This window comes from Mycteria americana, chromosome 20 (genome assembly GCF_035582795.1).
Source record: "Mycteria americana isolate JAX WOST 10 ecotype Jacksonville Zoo and Gardens chromosome 20, USCA_MyAme_1.0, whole genome shotgun sequence".
NCBI classification, from domain to species: Eukaryota; Metazoa; Chordata; class Aves; order Ciconiiformes; family Ciconiidae; genus Mycteria; species Mycteria americana.
The window spans coordinates 895,268-914,059 of NC_134384.1; the positions used below are offsets into that span (position 1 = coordinate 895,268).

The following is an 18,792-nucleotide window of genomic DNA, read 5'->3' on the forward strand; positions in this document are numbered from 1 at the left end:
CACCGCCGGTCCCTCCTGGAAGAACGCTGCGCTGCGCTGCCCCGCCCCAATTAGCCCCGGTGCTCGTTAATGTAGCTAGGAGGGAGGACTGGTCAGAGCTAATTTACCTGAAAACCAATTGCCCCCCCCCCCAAAAAAAAAAAACGTCCGGTGGCCCCGGTGAGCAATGAGTGGTACTGTGTGGTGCGGGGACAGACGGACGGACAGCCTGCCGGCCCCGCTCCTGTGGCACTCTCCTTCTCAAAGCTTCAGTGTCAACCCACCAAACCTCGTAGCTTTCCTGGAGCCAAGAACTGCCAAAATACCGGTACCGGCCCGGACCCAGCCCTGCAGGAGACTCTCGAGCCTGACACAGGGGACCCACACCCCAGCCTGGGACGGTCGTTTCCCCAGAGCAGCTTCTGGCCTGGCCCAACAAACCCCTCCTGGGCACCCCAGGAGGCGGCTCTGCGTGTGCCGCTGTGACAACCTGGCAGCAACAGGCTGTAAAATGCCAACCAACAGTGAAGGCAAGGGCTGAATTTTCACCACAATCGCTGCCATCGGTGTGTGGCACAGAGAAGTGTAGGAGACCAGTACACCGATGACCTTGACTTAATAAACACATCTCTGAACTAAGATCATGAGCGAGGGGCCAAGAGGAAAAAAGGGAAACAAGGAACGTAGAAGAAGGAACAAAAGAATGCAGAAGAAGGAACAACAAGATAACTATAAGCCAATGAAATGCTGCGTGATAAAAGTTACAGAGCCAATCAGATGGATAGAATAAGCGCGTGCATCGCGCGTGCTTCGCGTGAACCGCTCGGGATAAGTATAAAAAGAGTGCTGTCAGGTAAATAAAGGTCTCCCCCCTACCATCAGCACCGGAGTCCATGTCTCATTCCCTTCAGAGAAGGGCCAGGAGTTAGTCCCGCAGCCTCAGGACAGCTGAGATGAGAGCCTGGAATTACATATAACTAATTTTCTTTGCCTTACTCAAAACTGGTTGTGTATCGATGAAAGCCTTTGTTTTTTGAAGACAGCTCACAGTTTACTCCCGGACCTTTCAAGCCACCGCTCAGGTGGAAGCTCTGAGTGATTTCCAAGACCAGTATGAGTTACAGATCAATGGCAGCTGTTCAGACAAACCATGTGCAAGCAGTTTGCAAATCTCACAGCTATTTTCTTTCCATGAGATCACCGAAGCCTTCGTGCATCCCCTCTCCCCACCTGGGCACCAGCCCTTGGAGAGGGCTCTGCTGAAAGCCCCAGCAAGGTGCCACATTCGGGCCATCCTCGCCAGGCTCCCACTGGCCCCCAGGTTTGTACAAGCCCTGTAGCCCCCGAGCGCGCTGGAGCAGCAGCTCGCTCTCTGCACGCCCGGGGACGTTACAGGCCAGCGCCAAGCCGAGCTCCTCGCTGTCACCCAGCACCCTCGCCTGTGGCCTTGGTGTGTGCCGGCTCTCAGCCGGCCCCGCTTCCCAGGGCCGTGGCTCCTGCTCCTCTGGCTCTCCACGCCTCCGACAAGCCTCATCATCTGACCTGTTTTCCTTCCCCTGATCCAAGCAGGTTTCTGCAGCCACTCAGAGCACACCACAGCCTCTCAGTGCCTCCGCAGCACCCTACAGCGGGAGTGCCCATTTTTTTTCCTGGGAAAGGATGGAGGGCAGAGACAGTTTCCCCCACCAAGGAAGGTTTCGCTTCCCTTTGTGCATCCACAGCAGAAGCCCAGACTTGGCTCTCCTTAATCCTGGTTTGATCTATCACATCTCCAGTTCGGAGCAGTAAAAGCCATTAGTGCTGGTGAAAGCAGAGAGCAGGGCATGGTCGGGAGGCAGAGCCAGTGCCCGGCCCCAGGCAGCCTCCCCTGAGCAGGGTCCTCCCTGGCACAGCCACCCCGTGCCCAGGCTCGACAGCAGATGCCCTGAGGTGACCCACCAGCTCCCAGGGGACCCGAGACCTTGGCCTCTTCCCTGGGGGAAAAGTCACCCCAAAATGCACACAGGGAGCCAGGGGAAAGTACTCTGGGTTTAAGAGGCCCATGATAACAATAGGTTTCTTGGCTATTTTGTCTGAGGGAACCGAGTTCTTTTCCCCCCTTTTTAGAGTCAAAATTGCCTTATGTTAAATTCCAGTTAATGAGACTTGGTTGCTCAAAAGAAGAGGTAAAAGCTCTACAAGATTAACCCAAACCCCAGTAATAAGATATTAAGGAAATACAAGCATCTCATTCTTCAGATCAGAAGGTTTTAATAATAATGGCAAAAATCAATATGAAACTAAATTAAATCTGCTGTTTATACTCATCAGGTAATTTGACAGAGAGCCTGCCAATTCAGGTCTCTATTGCTATGATAAGTAAATACAAACATTTTACTTTTCAGATCACAGAGTTTTAATGGAAATGATCAAGAGCAAATGCAATCAAAACTACCTTCCACACCAGCCAAATTCCAATTAAATTAGGCCAGATTATTCAATAAGGAAGCCTGCAAAAATCAAGCTCTTTATTGATGTAATGGTACAGAAACACAAACTTGCTGCTTCCCCTGCATTGAAATGCTGTGATGTGGAAAGAATTAAGACTTCAGTAAAACAGATTTCCTTTAAATTCCACTGGAAGTGAACACAGTAATTCCTGCTCCCCCCAACTTCTTGTTCGACTGCCCAGCAGCAGCCTTCAGCAGTGCTCTCTTCCCTGGCTGCGGCTCTCCAAGGAGCCCGTTATTTTATTGTGGGCAAAAAAGTTCTTAGTATCCGTAACAAGATGAGTTTGGCAAGGAAAGGAACTCCACCAGAAAAATCTTAGTGATGAACACTCCTGCTACCACGTAAGCGATCATTTCCCCTTCGACTGGATGGCTGTCGACATACCTGGAACCCTTCTGTACTCTCTAGATGACCGACCGGCTTTTTTTCCCAGGAAGAAAACTCAGGGTTTACGACAAGGGCTTGGGTTAGATGGTTACGCCGAGGCAGATGGGCATGCCAGAAGACTTTAAATCCTCAATGCAATCAACTTATCTGCAGCTGCTAATAGGCAGAGGCATACAAATTTTATTAAAGCTGGAAAAAGCAGAACTCTTGACATTTTATTCCTGGGGAAGATTTCTCACATCCCATTTTCAGTGGGTCACTGAATTAAGATTCAAGCTTATTTATCCACTTCCTCTGACAAGGCACTGGTGCCTCCAGGCTGCCTCAGCACAGAGTACCCAGGTCTGAGGATTTTTTTCTCTTTTCAGAAGACTTTGCTGACAACAGGGAATTTCAGTGCGGATTCCCGGCCCGACAATAGAGCGGTGCAGGAGGGAGGCTCTCCGGGGAGCCTGGGCACCCGCCACACAGGCAGGGATAGGCCCTGCTCCAGGTCCCTGCATCCTCTGGGACGTGGGTCTGAGCTTCCAAACTGAAAAACAAAATCCCCAAAGGCTCCATAAATCCCAGTTAGCCTTATTATCACACATTCATTATTTTCCTTCTGTATTTCTACTGTCAGGTGATGTTATACAAGAACAGGAGACTCATGAAGGCTTTGAGAGCAGAATTTAGCATGAAGATCCCTCGGGCGATGTGAAAAGGATAAGGCAGTTTGGTAGCAGCAGAGGGGGAAAAGCCAAGTGACCCAAGGAGGTTAATCCGTGACCTCCCCCTCCGCCACAGGGAGAGGCGAGGGTAAAAGCCTGCAGGAAATCTGCACCAACCCCAGGTCATCTGGTCTGCAAAACACCGACTCCAACAACCTGCAGAGAGGTCGCATACCCTGAGCTGCGACGCTCCAAAGGCCTTTCTGCACTCTAGCAGGAACAGACACGGAATAAGGATGTGTGGTTGCAATCAAATTATCCCTTAAAAGAAATAACAATAAATTCTGAACTTCCCAATTACAGGGGACAGGCAAACCTTGGAAACCATTAAGAGCTGCTTCTTCTGTTGATGAATTATCCAGAGTGCACAGAGCTATTTGCTGAGCTTCACTGTATTACACTAATTATAAATTAATATATTGCTCATTACACAGCAAAGCTGTGCAGTCAACTAATGCACTGCTGCAAAGAGCCTATTTTAAAACATCCTCTGGTACTTTTATGATCTAGATGTTTAATTTACTTCTGTTCTGGCTTAAATGCCACCAACATGTCATTCTTTCACAAAGAAATATCCCTGGCTTCGTCCTACCTCCTTTGGGGCTCAGCAACATAGCTGAAGGATGAAACTTAGAAAGGCTTTTTTAATGCTAAGCAGTTGCACAAGAAATGAAGCAAAATAGCATCATTTAAGCCTAATTCCTGTGTTACTAGTTTTTAAATCAGCGTTTATCATGGCAGCAGGCTGGCAGGGGATTATTGGTTCCAGTGCCAGTGCTCCCCATGCACAGCCGCTTCCTCCTCATTCACATGTGGCTGCTGCCCTGGTGAGCTCAGCTCCTCTTGCCCTGCACAGAGACAGGTAGAACCAGCCAAAGGGCTGCTCTTCTCAAAGAAAAAAAAATTTTTTTGAAAGGAATTAAATCTCCACTCCTTTGAAACAAAGCTTTTAATTTAAAAAGGGCTTCGGAAAATTGTTCCCCCAGTCCCTCCCTAGAAATTAAAAGGAATCATTTTCATCACCATTTTCACATAGCTTTTTCCAGAAACAGAAAAGATGACATAACCTTACATCCCCTCTATTCTGCATAGGCAAACCCTCAGGGGTTAGGGATGGAGGGGAGGACCCGAGAGTTTATCCTCTCCCGGGAGCTGTGGGCAGGCAGGCACCCAGCTGAAGAAGTAGAGGAAACACCAGTGCCCAGGTCCAGCAGCAACCCTCAAATGATGCTGAGCTACACAGAAACCCTGGGTTTAGATCAGCCTGAGCAACCCCCACAGCTCCGGAGGCTGCAGGAGAAAGTCCCCCCAGCTTTGCACCGCTGGAAGGCAGTTGCTGCAACTTCCTTTTGCTAAAAAGGGCTCGGTGCAGCCTGGGGGTGGAGAAGCGTCTCCAGAGCCGAGTCTGGAAGCAGAAAGCTGGTGGCTTTGGTAGGAACCACACAGGACAGCGGGTCTGCCAAATGAAGCACTGAAGCCTCGCCTGAAGCCATTCCCATGGAGGGTGAGTGCCCGGCCCTGTGCTCAGGCAGGGACGCACGCCGTGGGCGAGATGGGAGCAGGGAAAGCACAGGCATCCCGGGTGGGAAGGGCAGAGGGCAGAGCCGCTGACATCTGAAGTGGCCATTTACTGGCACTTGCCTGCCCACGCTCGTAGTCTGCCTCAGCCCGTAACTGTCGGCGTCCCCAGGCACACGCACAGGTCTTGTGCCAGGCAGCCTTGCGCAGGGGAACACCAGACTGGCAGTCAAGGAGGAAACTTCACATTGAACTGGCAGGTGGGATGAATAGGAGGAAATGTAGCCCTCTTTCTTGGAAAAGAGTTCTTCGCATTGCATTGTTTCAGGGAGTATTCTTGCAGCGTGTTTTTATGTCAGACCATTCTTTCCATGCAGTGCTTAGCATAATGGAAATGACAAATGCGAAACAGGATCAGCCTTACACAGAAGTCATTTTGGAAACTGTCATTTCCTTCTTTCCAAGGAAAGCATCCTAGTGACTCAGCAGTATGGGGCAGATTGGCAGCCCTACAGAGGAGAGAAACATTCCCCAGAGAATCCAGTGATTTTCAACCTTAATAACATAAAGGATATTGCACTCATAATGTTTGAGACCCCCCTGCGTGACCAGCAGCGGGACAGAGATGCCGTAAGGGGGAAGGCACCTGGAGCAAAGACAGAGGACTCAGGGCTGCTGGAGAGGGACCGGAGGGGTGCTGGCCCCTGGGCTGGCACAGCTGCCCCCAGTTGGCCCCTGGCCCACTGCCCCCCAGCCCACCACAGCTCCCGGCCATGCTGGGGCAGCCCCAGGGCTCCCAGCTCGGGAGCACACGCACAGCCAGAAAGCACCGGAGGGGCGTGAGGAACAAGATGGGGAGCCAGCGCCAGAAATACGTGAAGCTGTGCAACCTGTGCATGCGCAGGGCTGCAAACCCAGCCAAGCCACAGGGCTCCCTGGCCCCCCGGCTGTGATAAACCCCAGAGAGGCTCCTAGAGCTGCACCGAGCTGAGCGAGCCAGGGAATTCTGGAGGAACGTGTACTTGGCTATTTCCCAGGCAGGCGGCCTTTCCACCCTTGCCGCCCCTCCCGAGAGAAGGGCAGGAGGACGGCTGACGGCCTTCACCTTCGGCGCAGCCAGCCGCAGCCCGCTCCCGGGCAGCTCCTCCCTTCCACCCGCCGCGGCCCGGCCTCCCCGGGGCTCGGGGCCGCGCAGCCGGGGCCGGGGCCGGGGCCGCAGCGCAGCGCAGCCTGTGTCGCCACCCAGCGCCCCCTCGGCTCCCTGCAGCTCCCCCCCCACACCCCTTGCAGGCTCAGGGGTGCAGGAGAGCAGCGAGGGGCTGGCAGAGGGGCTGGGGGCGGCTGCAGCCCACCCCGAGGCACAAGGACACGCAGCTCCTGCCGGGGAAGGGGCACGGGCCCTGCGAGGAGGAACAAAAGCTCTGAGCAGGGGAATGCTCTTACCTGGGCAGCTCGGTGCTGGCAGCAGAGCAGCTTATACAGGAGGTCAGGGATTGCTACAATTGATGATAAGAAGCTATGATGAAAACTGACCCACTAACACAAGATGCAATGAAGAAACATGCATGCATCTGCTAATAAACCCGCCTGCATCTTAGCTAGGCTTCTAATGCCAAGAACTACGGGGCAGAGCTTCTTCTAGCTCTCTCCCTCAGTCTTGTAGCACCTGTAATGGGGCAGCAGAGACATATTTATCAGGGAACGCTTTAATTGGAGCCAAGCAACAGCTGGGACACCCCGGTGAGCAGGGGGTGCAAGGCAAGGCGGGAAATGAAGCAGCAGCTTCAAAGAGGGGTGTGCGAGGAGGCAGTGAAAGCAGAGTGGGAAAGGGGATGTGGGTATGTGAGGACCTTAAAAAGTCAGGCTGTTGAATAGCTTAAAGCTAGGAGTTAGATGATGGGAGTATAGGGAGTACTGAAGAATTTCTATAGGGCAATCTTAATAGTCTGGTACAGTTAGAAGAGCTCTGGCCGAAGAAGGCGGCAGCTAAAGCATGGAGGGCTTTCCAGAGCCAGCGCTGAGAGCCCTGCTTCTGCTCCGACCTTGCGGTGCAGAAGCCCTGCGTGGAAAGGAATAAATGGTTCCTCTGGGGAGCTGAGAGCACTGGGGCACACCAGTCGTAGGAAATAGCCTCAATTTTACTTTACAATAGGCAAATACTGTGTTTTTTCAGCAGGGTTTTTGTTGTCATAGGAACTCGGAGGCAGGGAGGTGCTGAGGCCGGGCTGTGTGAGTGATGCTGTTTGAACTGCCAGATCTTCCCCTCATTCCCACATGGGAATGTGTTGTTCTGGGTCAGCTAAATCTGCATCCAGGTCAGTGCTGGAGTACAGCAGCCAGGGTGGAAGGGAGAGATTCCGCTCTCAGTCCTCTCACGTTAACTCCTTGCTCCTCCGCAGGCTGGCTATTTATTAATAGCCTGGCATGGCTGCCAGTGGGTTGGGTGTCACTGATGGGCGCAGGGAGAGTGACAAAGCACCTGTGACGGGAAGGGGATGTTGTCTCGGAGTAGGTGGCTCTGCGGGAGCCCTGGGAAGATCCAGCCGGGAAACCCATCTGCTCCTCTGCCGGCAAAGCACAGGCAGGGGAACGGCCACGCGTGGGCAGGGCGAGCCTGCCTGCCCCGAGACCCCTCTCCCTGCCCCTCCTCTGCCCGCCGCAGCCGGGAAAAGACTTTCCCAGGGCCGCCGTGCTGGGCAGCGCCGGCCCCTCGCCCCGGGGCCGGGCCGGGCCGGCAGCTCCGCGCCGGAGCTCCCGGCGGCGTTTCGGGCGATCCCCGTGAGGGCTCTCCCTCCGCCTGGGCCGGCTGCCGGGAGGCTCGGCGGGCTGGGACCCGGCCCGGCCCTGCGTACCGAGCAGCCGCGGGGCCGAGCCGCCGCGCCGGCGGCCCCCCCCCGCCTGCCGGGGCGGAAGGCGCGGGGGAGCGGGGCGGGCCGCGGGGCGGGGCGGCGGGCACGGCCCGGCCCGGCCCGGCGCGGCACGGCACGGCACGGCACGGCCCAGCGCGGCCCGGCCCGGCCCGGCCGGGCATGCTGCTGCGGGTGCGCGCCGCCGTGGCGCAGCTGGTGGCGGGGCTGGGCGCGGGGGCGGGCGGGCAGCCCCCCGCGGAGCCCCGGGGCGGGGAGCGGGGGTCGCCGGCGGGCGCCGCCTTCTGCCGGCCGGCCTTCCTCCAGCTGACGCCCGAGGAGCTCCGCCGCGCCGACGACCACGCGGGCCGGGCGGTGCAGAGCCCCCGCGACGGCCGCCGCCGCCTGCCCTGGAGCACGGGCTACGCCGAGTGAGCGGGGCCGGGGCCGGGGCCGGGCGGGGACCGGGCGCCCTCGGGGCCGGGGCTGCCCGCGGCTGGACGCGCTCCGGCCGGGGGCTCTGCAGCCCGGGGAGGGTGGGACTGGCCGCGCTCGGCAGCGGAGCGGGACCCTGGGAGCGGAGCTGGGTCGCAGCCGGGCGGCGAGGAGCCGCGCTCGCTTGCGCCGAAGTAGCGGGCGGGACGCTCGCTCTGCGATGCCTGCCGCTGGGAAAGGCACCGGCGCGGGTTTGCGCTCTTGCCCGCGCCCGAGGCTCTCGAGCTCCTCTGCCGTTGTTGTTTCCTGCGCTTGTCTGCACAATACCCGCTCCCGCTGATGGGGAACTGACACCGAGGGGTGCGGGAACTGCTGCGGCTCTCGCAGGACTCGGGGGGAGGAGGGAATTGAAGCTGTCTTGGGAGTGGGACCTGATTGCGACTTCCCCTTCAAGGGCCTGGTTCTTTTCTCCTTTTACTCACTGCGAGTTTCACCCTTAGCTGGAGGCAGGCAGGGAAGGTCAGGCTTTGAAGGCCACCTTTGCTGCTCAGTGCTGTCAGTCCACTCCCGCATGCCTTGCTCAAGCTGATCTTCCGGCTATCCTAGGGAGCTTTTTGAGCTGTTAATTTGCCCCAGGAGGCACTGGGGTAGGAGTACCCAGAGCAAAAACCACCCGGAGCAAAAACCACCCTTTGCTCAGCAGCAAGACTTCTCTTCTGTCGCCCGAGACTTCTTTCTGCAAACCACTTGAAAAGTCTGTGCCCAAAGAGCTCATCCTGTTGTGCATGTTTACAGCTTCCTCCCGTGAGCAGGTTTTGCAATCTAGACCTGAAATCTGCTTTGCCAGCATAGCCTGTGAAAAGTTAGCGTGAAGCTTCGTGCAAAAGTTCTGCTGGTTTCGTCTTCATTGCCGTCTCTCCTCTGAGGGACCTGCTCCCTCTGAGAGGTGCTGGGTGCGATGGGACACGGATGAGGCTGTAATCCCTTTGCTGAGCGTCCGTGAGTCCCAGTTGGGTGTGTGTGTGCGTTGCGGCTGGTGCAGGTTTTCAGGCAATTGCTGTGCTTGGGGCAGTGCTAGGGACCTGCAGCAAAACCCCCTGCTTTTTCTGGTCACCTCTCTCGGTGGATGCCTGGACGGCTGCTCTCCCCTGGACCCAGCTGTGCTGTGGGAGCGAGTACTGCTGCTGGCCCCAGATCAACCCCTGCAACTGGTCTGGGACGTCTCCTCGCCTGGCTGCTGCTGCCCCAGGCAGGGCAGGAGCACTGCGGAGATCCCCCCCGGGGACCTGGGGGCACGAATGGGGGTCGGGGGGGATGAGGTGCTGCAGGGTGGCCTCTGCTGGAGCATGGTGTGAAAGAAAGAGCCTTTATACCTTGTTTCCTCCTGGCAGGGTGATAAACGCGGGGAAGAGCCAGCACAACGAGGACCAGGCGTGCTGCGAGGTGGTGTTTGTGGAGAGGAGGCCCAGCCCGAGGGGCCGGCTGCCGTCCGGGGAAGGCGGTGGGGAGCTGGACAGGGTGAGAGCCGGGGCAGCGTGCGCAAGCAGGGACACGACAGGGAGGATGCCCGGCGGCAGGACGCGAGATGGGGCACGTGGCAATGTGTGCGCACCGCCGCCTCCCCGGGGGTTCCCTTGGGTCCCAGACCGGCTGCCCCTGCTCCCTGCCAGCTCCTGCCATCGTCCTCTCTGGCCTGCACCAGGGCTGGCTGGCCCGGGGAGGCCTCTGGCCCGAGTGCCCTGGCGAGCTGCGGAGGTGGCTGCCACGCTGGCCCCGTCGTGCCTCCCTTTTGGAGGAGCCGGCTGCCGGAGACGCGCTGCTGGCAGCACGAGGTGTCTGACGCAGGGCTGGGCTCGAGCCAGGGACCGGCCGTGTCCAGACACCCTTGATCAGCTGCCCACATCGCTCCTGCCCGCGCTGGCCTGGGACCTGTGAGCTGGAGGCAAAGCCCCGTGTCACTGTCCTCAGCTAGTGACCCCAGCTGCTCTGAATTCCCCATCCCATCCGCTTCTCCACAGCCTCGCTAAACCTTGCTGTCTCTCCCCGCAGGGCAGGAAGGGTTTTTATTTCCACTACTGGGCCTTGTTTGACGGCCATGCGGGCAGCGGTGCTGCTGTCATGGCATCCAAGAGGCTCCACCTGCACATCTGTGAGCAGCTCCGGGACCTCGTGGACATCCTGCAGGACCCCTCTCCGCCTCCCATCTGCCTCCCGCACGATGCAAGGGCCGGCCCGGTGGAGCTGAGCCAGGTGCCCCTCGCAGAGGACGATGGGGAGGTCCCCAACGATGCTGTGCCGCGGTTTCACCTGGAGAAAGCGGTCTCTCACGAGAGCCTGGTGATCGGTGCCATCGAGAACGCCTTTAAGCACATGGTGAGCGAGCCCCTGCCTGCAGGGATGCCCGGGTGTCCCTGGGAGCATCTCTTTGCTGTCTGTGTCAGCATTGGCTCGTCCCCTCTGGCAAAAGGCAGCTCTGCAGCAAGGAGGGGGCTGCAGTGAGGGCTCCTAGCGGGACGGTCTCGGAGAGGGCACTGCGATGCTCTCCCATGTTTGGGGGGTTCAGGACGCAGAGGCTTTGGGCTCTGGACCGGCGTGGGTGCAGAAAGCTTCATTGCGCTTCATTCCAGCAGTCCCAGCTGCTCCCCTCCTCTCTTGCTCTTTCCTGCCCTCTCCACTGCCCCGGTGAAGCCGTGTCCCTGGCTGCCCCGCAGGACCCTTGCCCCCAGCCCTGCCGCAGCCCCTGGGCTGTGTGGGGAAAGGTGCCCGGGCCCCAGCTGGCCGCCGCTCCCCACCTGGAGCGGGTCTCCCCTCAGCCAGCAGCCGAGGTGCTGCTGGAGCAGCCGGGCACTGTTTTGGGCTGCTTGCAGCTTTGCTTGCTGGCGTGGGGCCTCCCACCCGCCCTGCCTGGAGCTGCTCTCTGTCTCCCCAGGACGACCAGATCGAGCGGGAGCGAGTGTCCCAGCGCCTGTCTGGGGGCTGCTGCGCCCTGGCTGCCGTCTACCTCATGGGCAAGTTCTACGTGGCCAATGCCGGCGACAGCAGGTACGGCTCCACCGGGCAGCCCCCGCCTTTTGCCCGGTAACTGGGGAGCGCCCCGGTAGAGCAGGGCAGTGCTGGAGGCACGGCTGGTCGGGAGCACCCAGCTCCAGCCCTGAAGCTGGGCTGTCTTGGAGAGGGCAGAGGCAGCAGGACCAGGCAGAGCCACCCCCTGCCTGCCTGCGTGGCCCAAGGACAGTGTGCCCTGCCGTGATCTCCGTGTTTGCCTGGTGCACAGAGGGGGCTGCAGAATCGCCTCTCAAAATCTGGGACTTGCTCCCTTCCTTCCTGGCAGCGTCCTGTCTGCTTCCCAGATGGTTCTGGATCACACCCCAGCCCCTGCCGCCAGCGCTGGCCTGGGCTGCAAGTTGGGGAGTGAAAATTGCCCTCAGCAAGGCTTTCAAAGATGTGCAAGAAGTCATTTTAGGGCACACTTCATACCAGTGAACTGTTTCAGGAGAAGGACATGCAAATCTATGTGCAGACAAGTCCCCCGGGAGCTTGGAGCCCAAGGATTGTGACTGATACCTGCATTTCCTTGGGGGCGTTACTGTAATTGCGCCTGGGTGCGTTCATACCCCCCAAAGCAACGGCAGGAAGGCAAGCCCACCTTATGCTGAGGGTGAAGCTGGTTTGAGTTGCCCTGTATTTACTGCAGGGTTAGCTTGTCCTCAGCAGCGTCAGGCCAGCAAATACAGGCTCTGGTAAATTGTCTGAGGCTGGAGGACGTGCTTCCAGCTGTGGGACAGAGGAGGAGGAGATCCTTCGTGCCTCTGCTTTTGGGTGCGGGGCCCCTCCATGGCAGCAGCGGCCAGGCGCTGGCCATGCGGGACGGTAGCGTGCACAGGGTCCCAAGGCTGTAACCGTGCCTCTGGGCGAGGGTCTGTGTTCCCTCCTTGGGCACCAGACACTGCCAGAGCTGGGCTCAGCCGGGCCCTGCATCCCTGGAGGAGACCCGCAGCCCCAGGCAGGACAGCAGGGGCGACAGCTGGGCCACCGGTGCTGGAGATCCTCGATTCCCCCCATGACATCCAGAAACATCTCATAATCAGACTTTTTTTTTTTTTTTTTAACACATCAAACAATCAGGCTGGCCCCAGCAGCGAGCCGCAGTGCTGGTGTGGGCCGGGCGCTTGCACCCGTGTCCTGCTGCTGGCGATTTCTGCCCGTCCTGCGTGCGGCTCCCCTCTAAAGGAGGGTTCGCCACCTTTGTGCTGCTCTTTTTCTAACCATATCCTGTCCTTTGGTTTGCTCTGCTTCATTCCCCTCTGCCCCACGCTTCTCTTCCATTTCCTCTTCCTCCCTGCCCCTGTCCTGCGCAGGAGGGAGGCATGCCCTGCCTGCCCAGGGGCTGTGGGGCTAGCGGGGGTTACCTGCAGCGGAGCCAGCAAGCAGCCCCCAGCTCGGGGCTGGGAAGAGGGCAGGCAGTGGAGGGGAAGGGGTTGCACCGCCTAGGCAGCCGTGCAGGGAATTGGCCCCGGAGAGCTGGGCTTAGCTCCCCCGCCACGTCTCCTCTCCTCCTTTCTAATCTCATCCTTCCATGTTTCATTGCAGGGCCATTATCATCCGTAATGGGGAAATCATTCCAATGTCCAGGGAGTTTACTCCAGAGACAGAGAGGCAGAGGCTGCAATTTTTAGTAAGGAAGACCTTTCTTCTAACCTCATTCCTGCTGAACCACCTCCCAGCCCCTTCCCAGCCCCCTGCGCTGCCTGCCGGGCTGCCTTCTTAGTGGGGTCCCGGGGGATGAGGGCAGCCCCATGGCTGGGACCTGCTGATGGCACTCATCCGTCCCAGCCAGCTCGCTGCGTCGGGGAGAGGTGCTGGGACAGGGGGACCTGCCCTGGCTCACTGGCGTGGGGGCATCTCCTGGCTGGAGGAGCCCTGGTTTGCTGCGGGATCGGCGTGAGGGGCCGTGCCTGTGAGCCCCCCAGGACCTGGGGATCCCGGGCTCTCGGCATGGGGCCGGTTCGGTACGGTTGCGTGGAGCCAGTTCGGTCCCTCTTGTCCTGCTCCTGCCCGGGGAACGGGGAGCATCGCCTGCCCGGGGTGGGCTTGCGCAGTGACTGGGAGGAGCACGGCTCTGCTCCCTCCGCTCGTCGTGCTCCCGCGCACGGTCGAAGGAGCCGCAGCGCTTGCACCGAGTCCTAGTTTCTTCCCCGGCTGCTCCCTGGGGAGCAGGGAGCTGACGTGTGCCAGCGGGTTTCTAGCTTTCTTCCTGAAAGCTCCCTCTCCTGCCTGGCCTGGACAAACCCCCCTGTGCCACACAGGGAGACTTTTTAAGGTTATAAAGACCTCTCTGATGGCAGCACAGAGGAGGAGGCGTTTGTGTTGGAGGAGGTCTTGCTGGATGTGATTTCCTGGCTTGCAACGTACTTGGAAAAACACTGAGGCATTTTTTTCTTGAATCTATTTTTGAATGACCGAGAAGAGGAAACCGCTGTGAGCGGGATCCTCTCCAGCCGGCTGCGATGGGCAGGGCGCAGGCAGGGGGCCAGGCACACGCTTGCTCCCCTGCACGGTGCCCAGGCCGTGGTCAGGGTCCCCCCCCCCGGCGCAGGACAGGGCTCTCCATGCCTCTGCACCGAACCCTCCCGTGTTCCTGAGGGCTCTCCTCCTTTCTTTCAGCTCTTTCTTCCTCCATCTGCATTTTCCAAAGCTGTCCCTGTTCCCAGTCCCCTGCACGCTGTGCTCCGGGGGGCCCTGGGCTGCTGTGCTGCCCCGGGAAGGGGCTCTGTGCTGCTCCTGTCCCTCATCACGGCTGCAGCCGGGACACGGTTTCTGAAAAGACCCACCAGGTCTTCCTCGGGCAAGTGCTGTGCCCTGGGCTGAGCCTGGGGTCCCAGGAGGTTTCCAGCTCTGACTCCTCCTGGGCAAATTCCAGCTTCTCCTGGAATTTGCTGGGTTTTGATCCCTTTTGGAGATCCTTATTTCCCAAAACTCTCCATGCAAAAGCTTCACCTTCTTGCTGGGCGTTGCCGTGGCTGTCCCCAGCTCTTGTCTCCCCTCTGGGCGTAGCGCAGACGGGTGGTTTGAAGCTCCTTTACCACCACCAGTTCGAGCCGCAGCAGAGCAGCTGATGTTATCCCCACCACGAAACGCCGTAGCCAAGGTGCCGGCAGGCTGGCGGGTCCCGTGCCGTGGTGGCGGTGCCCGGCGAGGTGCTGCAGGCGGTGCCGGATGGCGGGGCAGGTGGTGCTGTGCGGATCCTGCCCTCCCGGCCCCACGGCTGAGCCATCGCTTCATCCCGCAGGCGTTCCTGAGGCCCGAGCTGCTGGGGAAGGAGTTCACGCACCTCGAGTTCCCCCGCAGGATCCAGCCCAAGGAGCTGGGGAAGAAGATGTTGTACAGAGACCAAAACATGAACGGCTGGTAACCCCCCGACCCGCGGGAGGCTCCGTGCTGAGGGGCGGCGTTGGGGTCCCAATGCACGCGGCCGCCCGGCTCCAGCATCCCTTCCGTGGGGCGGGGGCTGCGGCAGGCTGGGTACCCGGGGCTCGGAGGGGCCTGGTCCCGGGGCAATGCTGTGTCCCGAGCGGGCAGGGGAGGTGCTGGAAGCCTTCACCTGCTGACACGTTGTCTCTGGCTTATTTTAACCAGGGCTTACAAAAAGATAGAAGAGGATGACCTGAAGTTTCCACTTATCTATGGGGAAGGCAAAAAGGTGAAGTGCTGTGGCAGGAGCTGTGCAGGGTTGCTTCCTGCCTGCCCTCGCTGAATTAGGGGTTTCCAGCCCGTTTTTGCTTGTGCTGTTGCCGCTCCAGTGCCTTCAGTTCTCGGCTGGGAATGAAGATGAAGCGGCTTAAAGTTTTCTTTTGGTTTTGTCATTCCCCAGGCTCGGATGATGGCCACGATTGGGGTCACACGGGGCCTGGGAGACCACGACCTCAAGGTGTTCAGCTCCAACATCCACATCAAGCCTTTCCTGTCCTGCTTCCCGGAGGTGAGCCTGGCTGCCGGCCGCTCTGCGTGCAGGCGTTCCTGCGATGGCCGGAGTGACCAGATCCCTGGTGCGCCCAGCACAGCGGTTCAGGGCAGTGCCAGCGCTTGCCTGGGCTCTCCGGGAGCCTCCTCTGCCTCTCTGCCCCTCACCCTTGCGCCTTGCCCCGTTGCTTGCCAGGTCAGGGTTTACGACCTTACGCAGTACGAGCACTGCCCCGATGACGTTCTGGTCTTGGGCACCGATGGGCTCTGGGATGTCACCAACGATAAGGAGGTGGCCGGCGTGGTGATGGAGGTGCTGACGAGCTACGAGCCCAACGACCCGTGCAGGTGAGCTGAGAGTGGGCAGGGGGGCGAGCACGTCCTGCTCTGTACCATCTTCCTTGCTCCTTGGAGCAGTGATGTGGCCACACGTCCCTCTGGTCTCGGGGCTGGTGCTGTTGCTCTGCAGCGTGCAATGCTCCCCTGGATCTGCGTATCTGAGCTTAGATCTCTCCTCTCCGAGGGACCCTTTCCTGCACCTCTAGCTTCTCTGGCTTCTTCCTTGCCCGGGACTGCAGCACGCTGCGTCAGGGAGTCTCGCGGGTCTGGCGTTGCTGCTGAGCTGCTGTGCTCTGCCCCCAGGTACACCATGGTGGCCCAGGAGCTGGTGGTGCGGTCCAGGGGGGTGCTGAAGGAGCGGGGCTGGCGGCTGGCCAACGACAAGCTGGGCTCTGGTGATGACATCTCTGTCTTCGTGATCCCTCTGGGCGGCCCGGGCAACTACACGTGATGCTCAAAGACCCTGGGGCAGAGGGGCTCGCCTTGCCTGGATGGAGACGAGCGGGACATCGGTGCTGCCTCGGGGCCACCTCTCCCCCAAGCACTTGTTTCCTGAGCCGACCGCAAGAAGAGTAAGAAACCTGGAGCCTCTGGCTGTGCCCCTGCCCAGAGCATCCCCCTCCACCTGCTGCATCCCAGCCCTGGGCGGAGGTGGAAGGGCCTTGGACAGAGAGCAGGGACTGGGGTCAAGAGATTATTTTCATGCTGCCACTTTCTTGATTGCTGTGAAAAGCCTAAATCCTCCCCGGCTTCTTGGTGCGTCCTTTGCACCTTGCCCTGGGCCTGGGCGCGCTGGCTGTCGGGCTGGTGGGGCACTCGTACCTGGAGAAGCGTATGCTTGCTGCTGCTATCATCTCCTCTCCCCCTGCCCTGTGACACTTGCACCAGTGACACCGAAGCTGCTCCTGGGGCTGGGTGCTGGGGCCAGGACGGGCTGTGGCCTGGGGTGAAGCCCCGCCGGCAGCCCGGCAATGCTTAGCCCGGCAGAAGTCCGGTTGTGGGTGGTGTGGTGGTGGGCGACCCCCACGACTGACACCCCAGCTTTGTGCTTGCCCTCTTGGGCCCCTCACGCCTTCGTCCCAGCCACGTACCTTGTCTTAGTCTCCAGCTTGGGAGGACGGGGCAGTGCTCGGTCACTGCAGCGCACCGAGAGCCCCTGGGAAGGAATGAGCTATTGCACTTGCGCTGGCTGTGCCACGGGTTCTGCCCCCACCCCTCTTCATGCCTTGGATCACTGCTGTGTTTCTGGAGCCAATTATGTGTTATTAACTGGGGAGCTGAGCTGGAAAATGTCTAAATCCTTTCTTGTTGTGTGGAGTCTGTATGAATATATGTCTATATCTTTGAGCGGTTCTAAGTTGGCCACTGCTGAGCAGCAGTTGCACACAGAGCAGCCCTATTCAGCCAAGCTTAACAGCTTAAACATGCTGCATGGATCTGCTTAGCTGAGGGCTGGAAACCCACAATAAAAGCAGCTTGGTTGTGACTGGAGAAGGGGGGGAGAGATAACTCCCTCCTTTTTCTTAATAATCTCAAAGCTGGTGCTGAGCAGAGCTGTAGCAGCAGTTGATCTCTGCACAGCATCTTATTTTGCATCACACATACCTCTGACCCGGAGGATGCGCTTCCTGGACCTCTGCAGAGCGTTGCATCCTTCCAAAACATGTGGGGTGATCCCATCCTGGCAGTGTGGGGACAGGGAGAGCTGGGCTGTGGTCCCCTGTTTTGGAAAGGCTTTGTGGCACCCGGGGTTTGCGTCCTGCTGTCGCTGGGTACAGCCAGCTCTTGTCAAGTGTCACCTCCGGTGAATGTTGTTTGTCTCTTGTAATCAGCGAGATGTAAATAAACTGGGTGTACTTAATGGGAAGTGAAAGTTATCCAGCGAGATTTTAACCTGTTGACATCTTCTGTGCTGAAGGGAGCAGGGAGTGATACTGGGGCTGGGAGCCTGTCCTCGCGTAGCACTGTGTGTTTAAATAAAGGTTTTGCCACTTGCAATCCCACTTCAAAGTCTTTCTTGCAGAGCTCCCGCAAAGACGACTTACCTAAAAGCCAATTAGCTCTGATTAAGTTATGTAGGCAGGTTTGGTAGCAAATAGGCCCAGACGGAGCCACATGAGCTGCTGTCCCTCTGCCCTTGGCGCTGGCCAGACCCTGAGGAGCGTCCCTCCCGCGCCCCCGGGGAGCAGGAACTGCGGAGCGGCGCTGCCCGGGGGCTGCGGGCTGGCCTCGCCCGGGGTGGGCGCAGGGGCACGGCTCTCTGGGGCAGGCGATGGCCAGCCCGCAGGGAGAGGGCTGCGGGGTGGGTCAGTAACCCAAAACGGGAGCTGGCTGGCGAGCGCTGCAGGGGTTGGATGAGGACTGAACACCAGCAGGCACCGGCCTGGCCCCCCCCGGCTGCTCCCTGCCGCAGGCAGCGCCCGGACGCAGACGGGGAGCGGAGGAGAGGAAAGGCCGATGGTTTCCCTGCTCGCGGGGTCAGGTCCCTCCTTCGGGGAGTGGGGTGGGCCGTGGATGGAGGCACAGCTCTGCAGGCTGCAATCCCAGAGATGTGCCCGTGCCGGAGAGGCAGGACCCCTCTCTGGGAGCTCAGGCATCCCAGCAGCAGCTACCCCCTGCCTCAGGGTGGGCTGCCCGCTGGAAGGGTCCCTGCTGTCACATCGTCCCCTGACTGCCACCGCTACCCCTGGTGCTCCTGATGCTCGCACACGTTTTCCCCACACCCCCAGCTCCCCCCACACTTGTTTGCACAGCCCTGTTCCCCTGGTGCGGTGCTCTTCGTGCCGGTGGCTGAGAACTGGCTTTGCTTTTCCAGGTCACTGCCTGGGAGCTGCTGGATAAGGCAAGGAGGCAGAGGCTGCATTTAAAGCTTCCTCTGTGGTTCCCTTTTATACTAAGGAAACATTTCCTTTGGAACCAGCTCCTGGCCTGGGGCTTGATAAATTAAGAAAAATTGTCTCCGAGCCCTTAAAATAGCAGCAGTTTATGAGCCTGGGTCTGGGCCAGGACCCTGGGGCTGCCTTTCCCTGGCTGAGCCGCAGGGACTCAGCCCGGCAGCTGGGGTGTCACAGGGAGGAGCACCCCGGTCTCCCTTGCCGACGGCCCGCTGCGGGCGAGGAGAGCCTGAG

At 59.2% G+C, this 18,792-nt stretch overlaps 1 protein-coding gene across 2 annotated transcripts; it reads left to right on the forward strand.

Moving 5' to 3' along the window:
- The first annotated feature begins 8,085 nt into the window (after positions 1-8,085).
- On the forward strand, positions 8,086-17,655 carry PPM1J (protein phosphatase, Mg2+/Mn2+ dependent 1J). Of its 2 annotated transcripts, XM_075521647.1 has the most exons (10): positions 8,086-8,361; positions 9,757-9,883; positions 10,415-10,738; positions 11,295-11,407; positions 12,956-13,040; positions 14,655-14,773; positions 15,002-15,065; positions 15,237-15,344; positions 15,522-15,673; positions 15,968-17,655. In XM_075521647.1, the coding sequence occupies exons 1-10, from the start codon at positions 8,114-8,116 to the stop codon at positions 16,113-16,115; spliced, it is 1,488 nt and encodes a 495-aa protein (XP_075377762.1). In that variant the 5' UTR covers positions 8,086-8,113; the 3' UTR covers positions 16,116-17,655. The 2 variants fall into 2 exon arrangements, with proteins under 2 accessions (XP_075377762.1, XP_075377763.1); XM_075521648.1 differs by lacking the exons at positions 11,295-11,407; positions 12,956-13,040.
- The last annotated feature ends 1,137 nt before the right edge of the window (positions 17,656-18,792 follow it).

Coding starts and splice junctions, on each gene's coding strand:
- PPM1J (XM_075521647.1), top strand. CDS start 8,114: ATGCTGCTGCGGGTGCGCGCCGCCGTGGCGCAGCTGGTGGCGGGGCTG. Junction 10,739..11,294: donor AGAACGCCTTTAAGCACATG/GTGAGCGAGCCC, acceptor CTGTCTCCCCAG/GACGACCAGATCGAGCGGGA. Junction 11,408..12,955: donor GCCAATGCCGGCGACAGCAG/GTACGGCTCCAC, acceptor GTTTCATTGCAG/GGCCATTATCATCCGTAATG.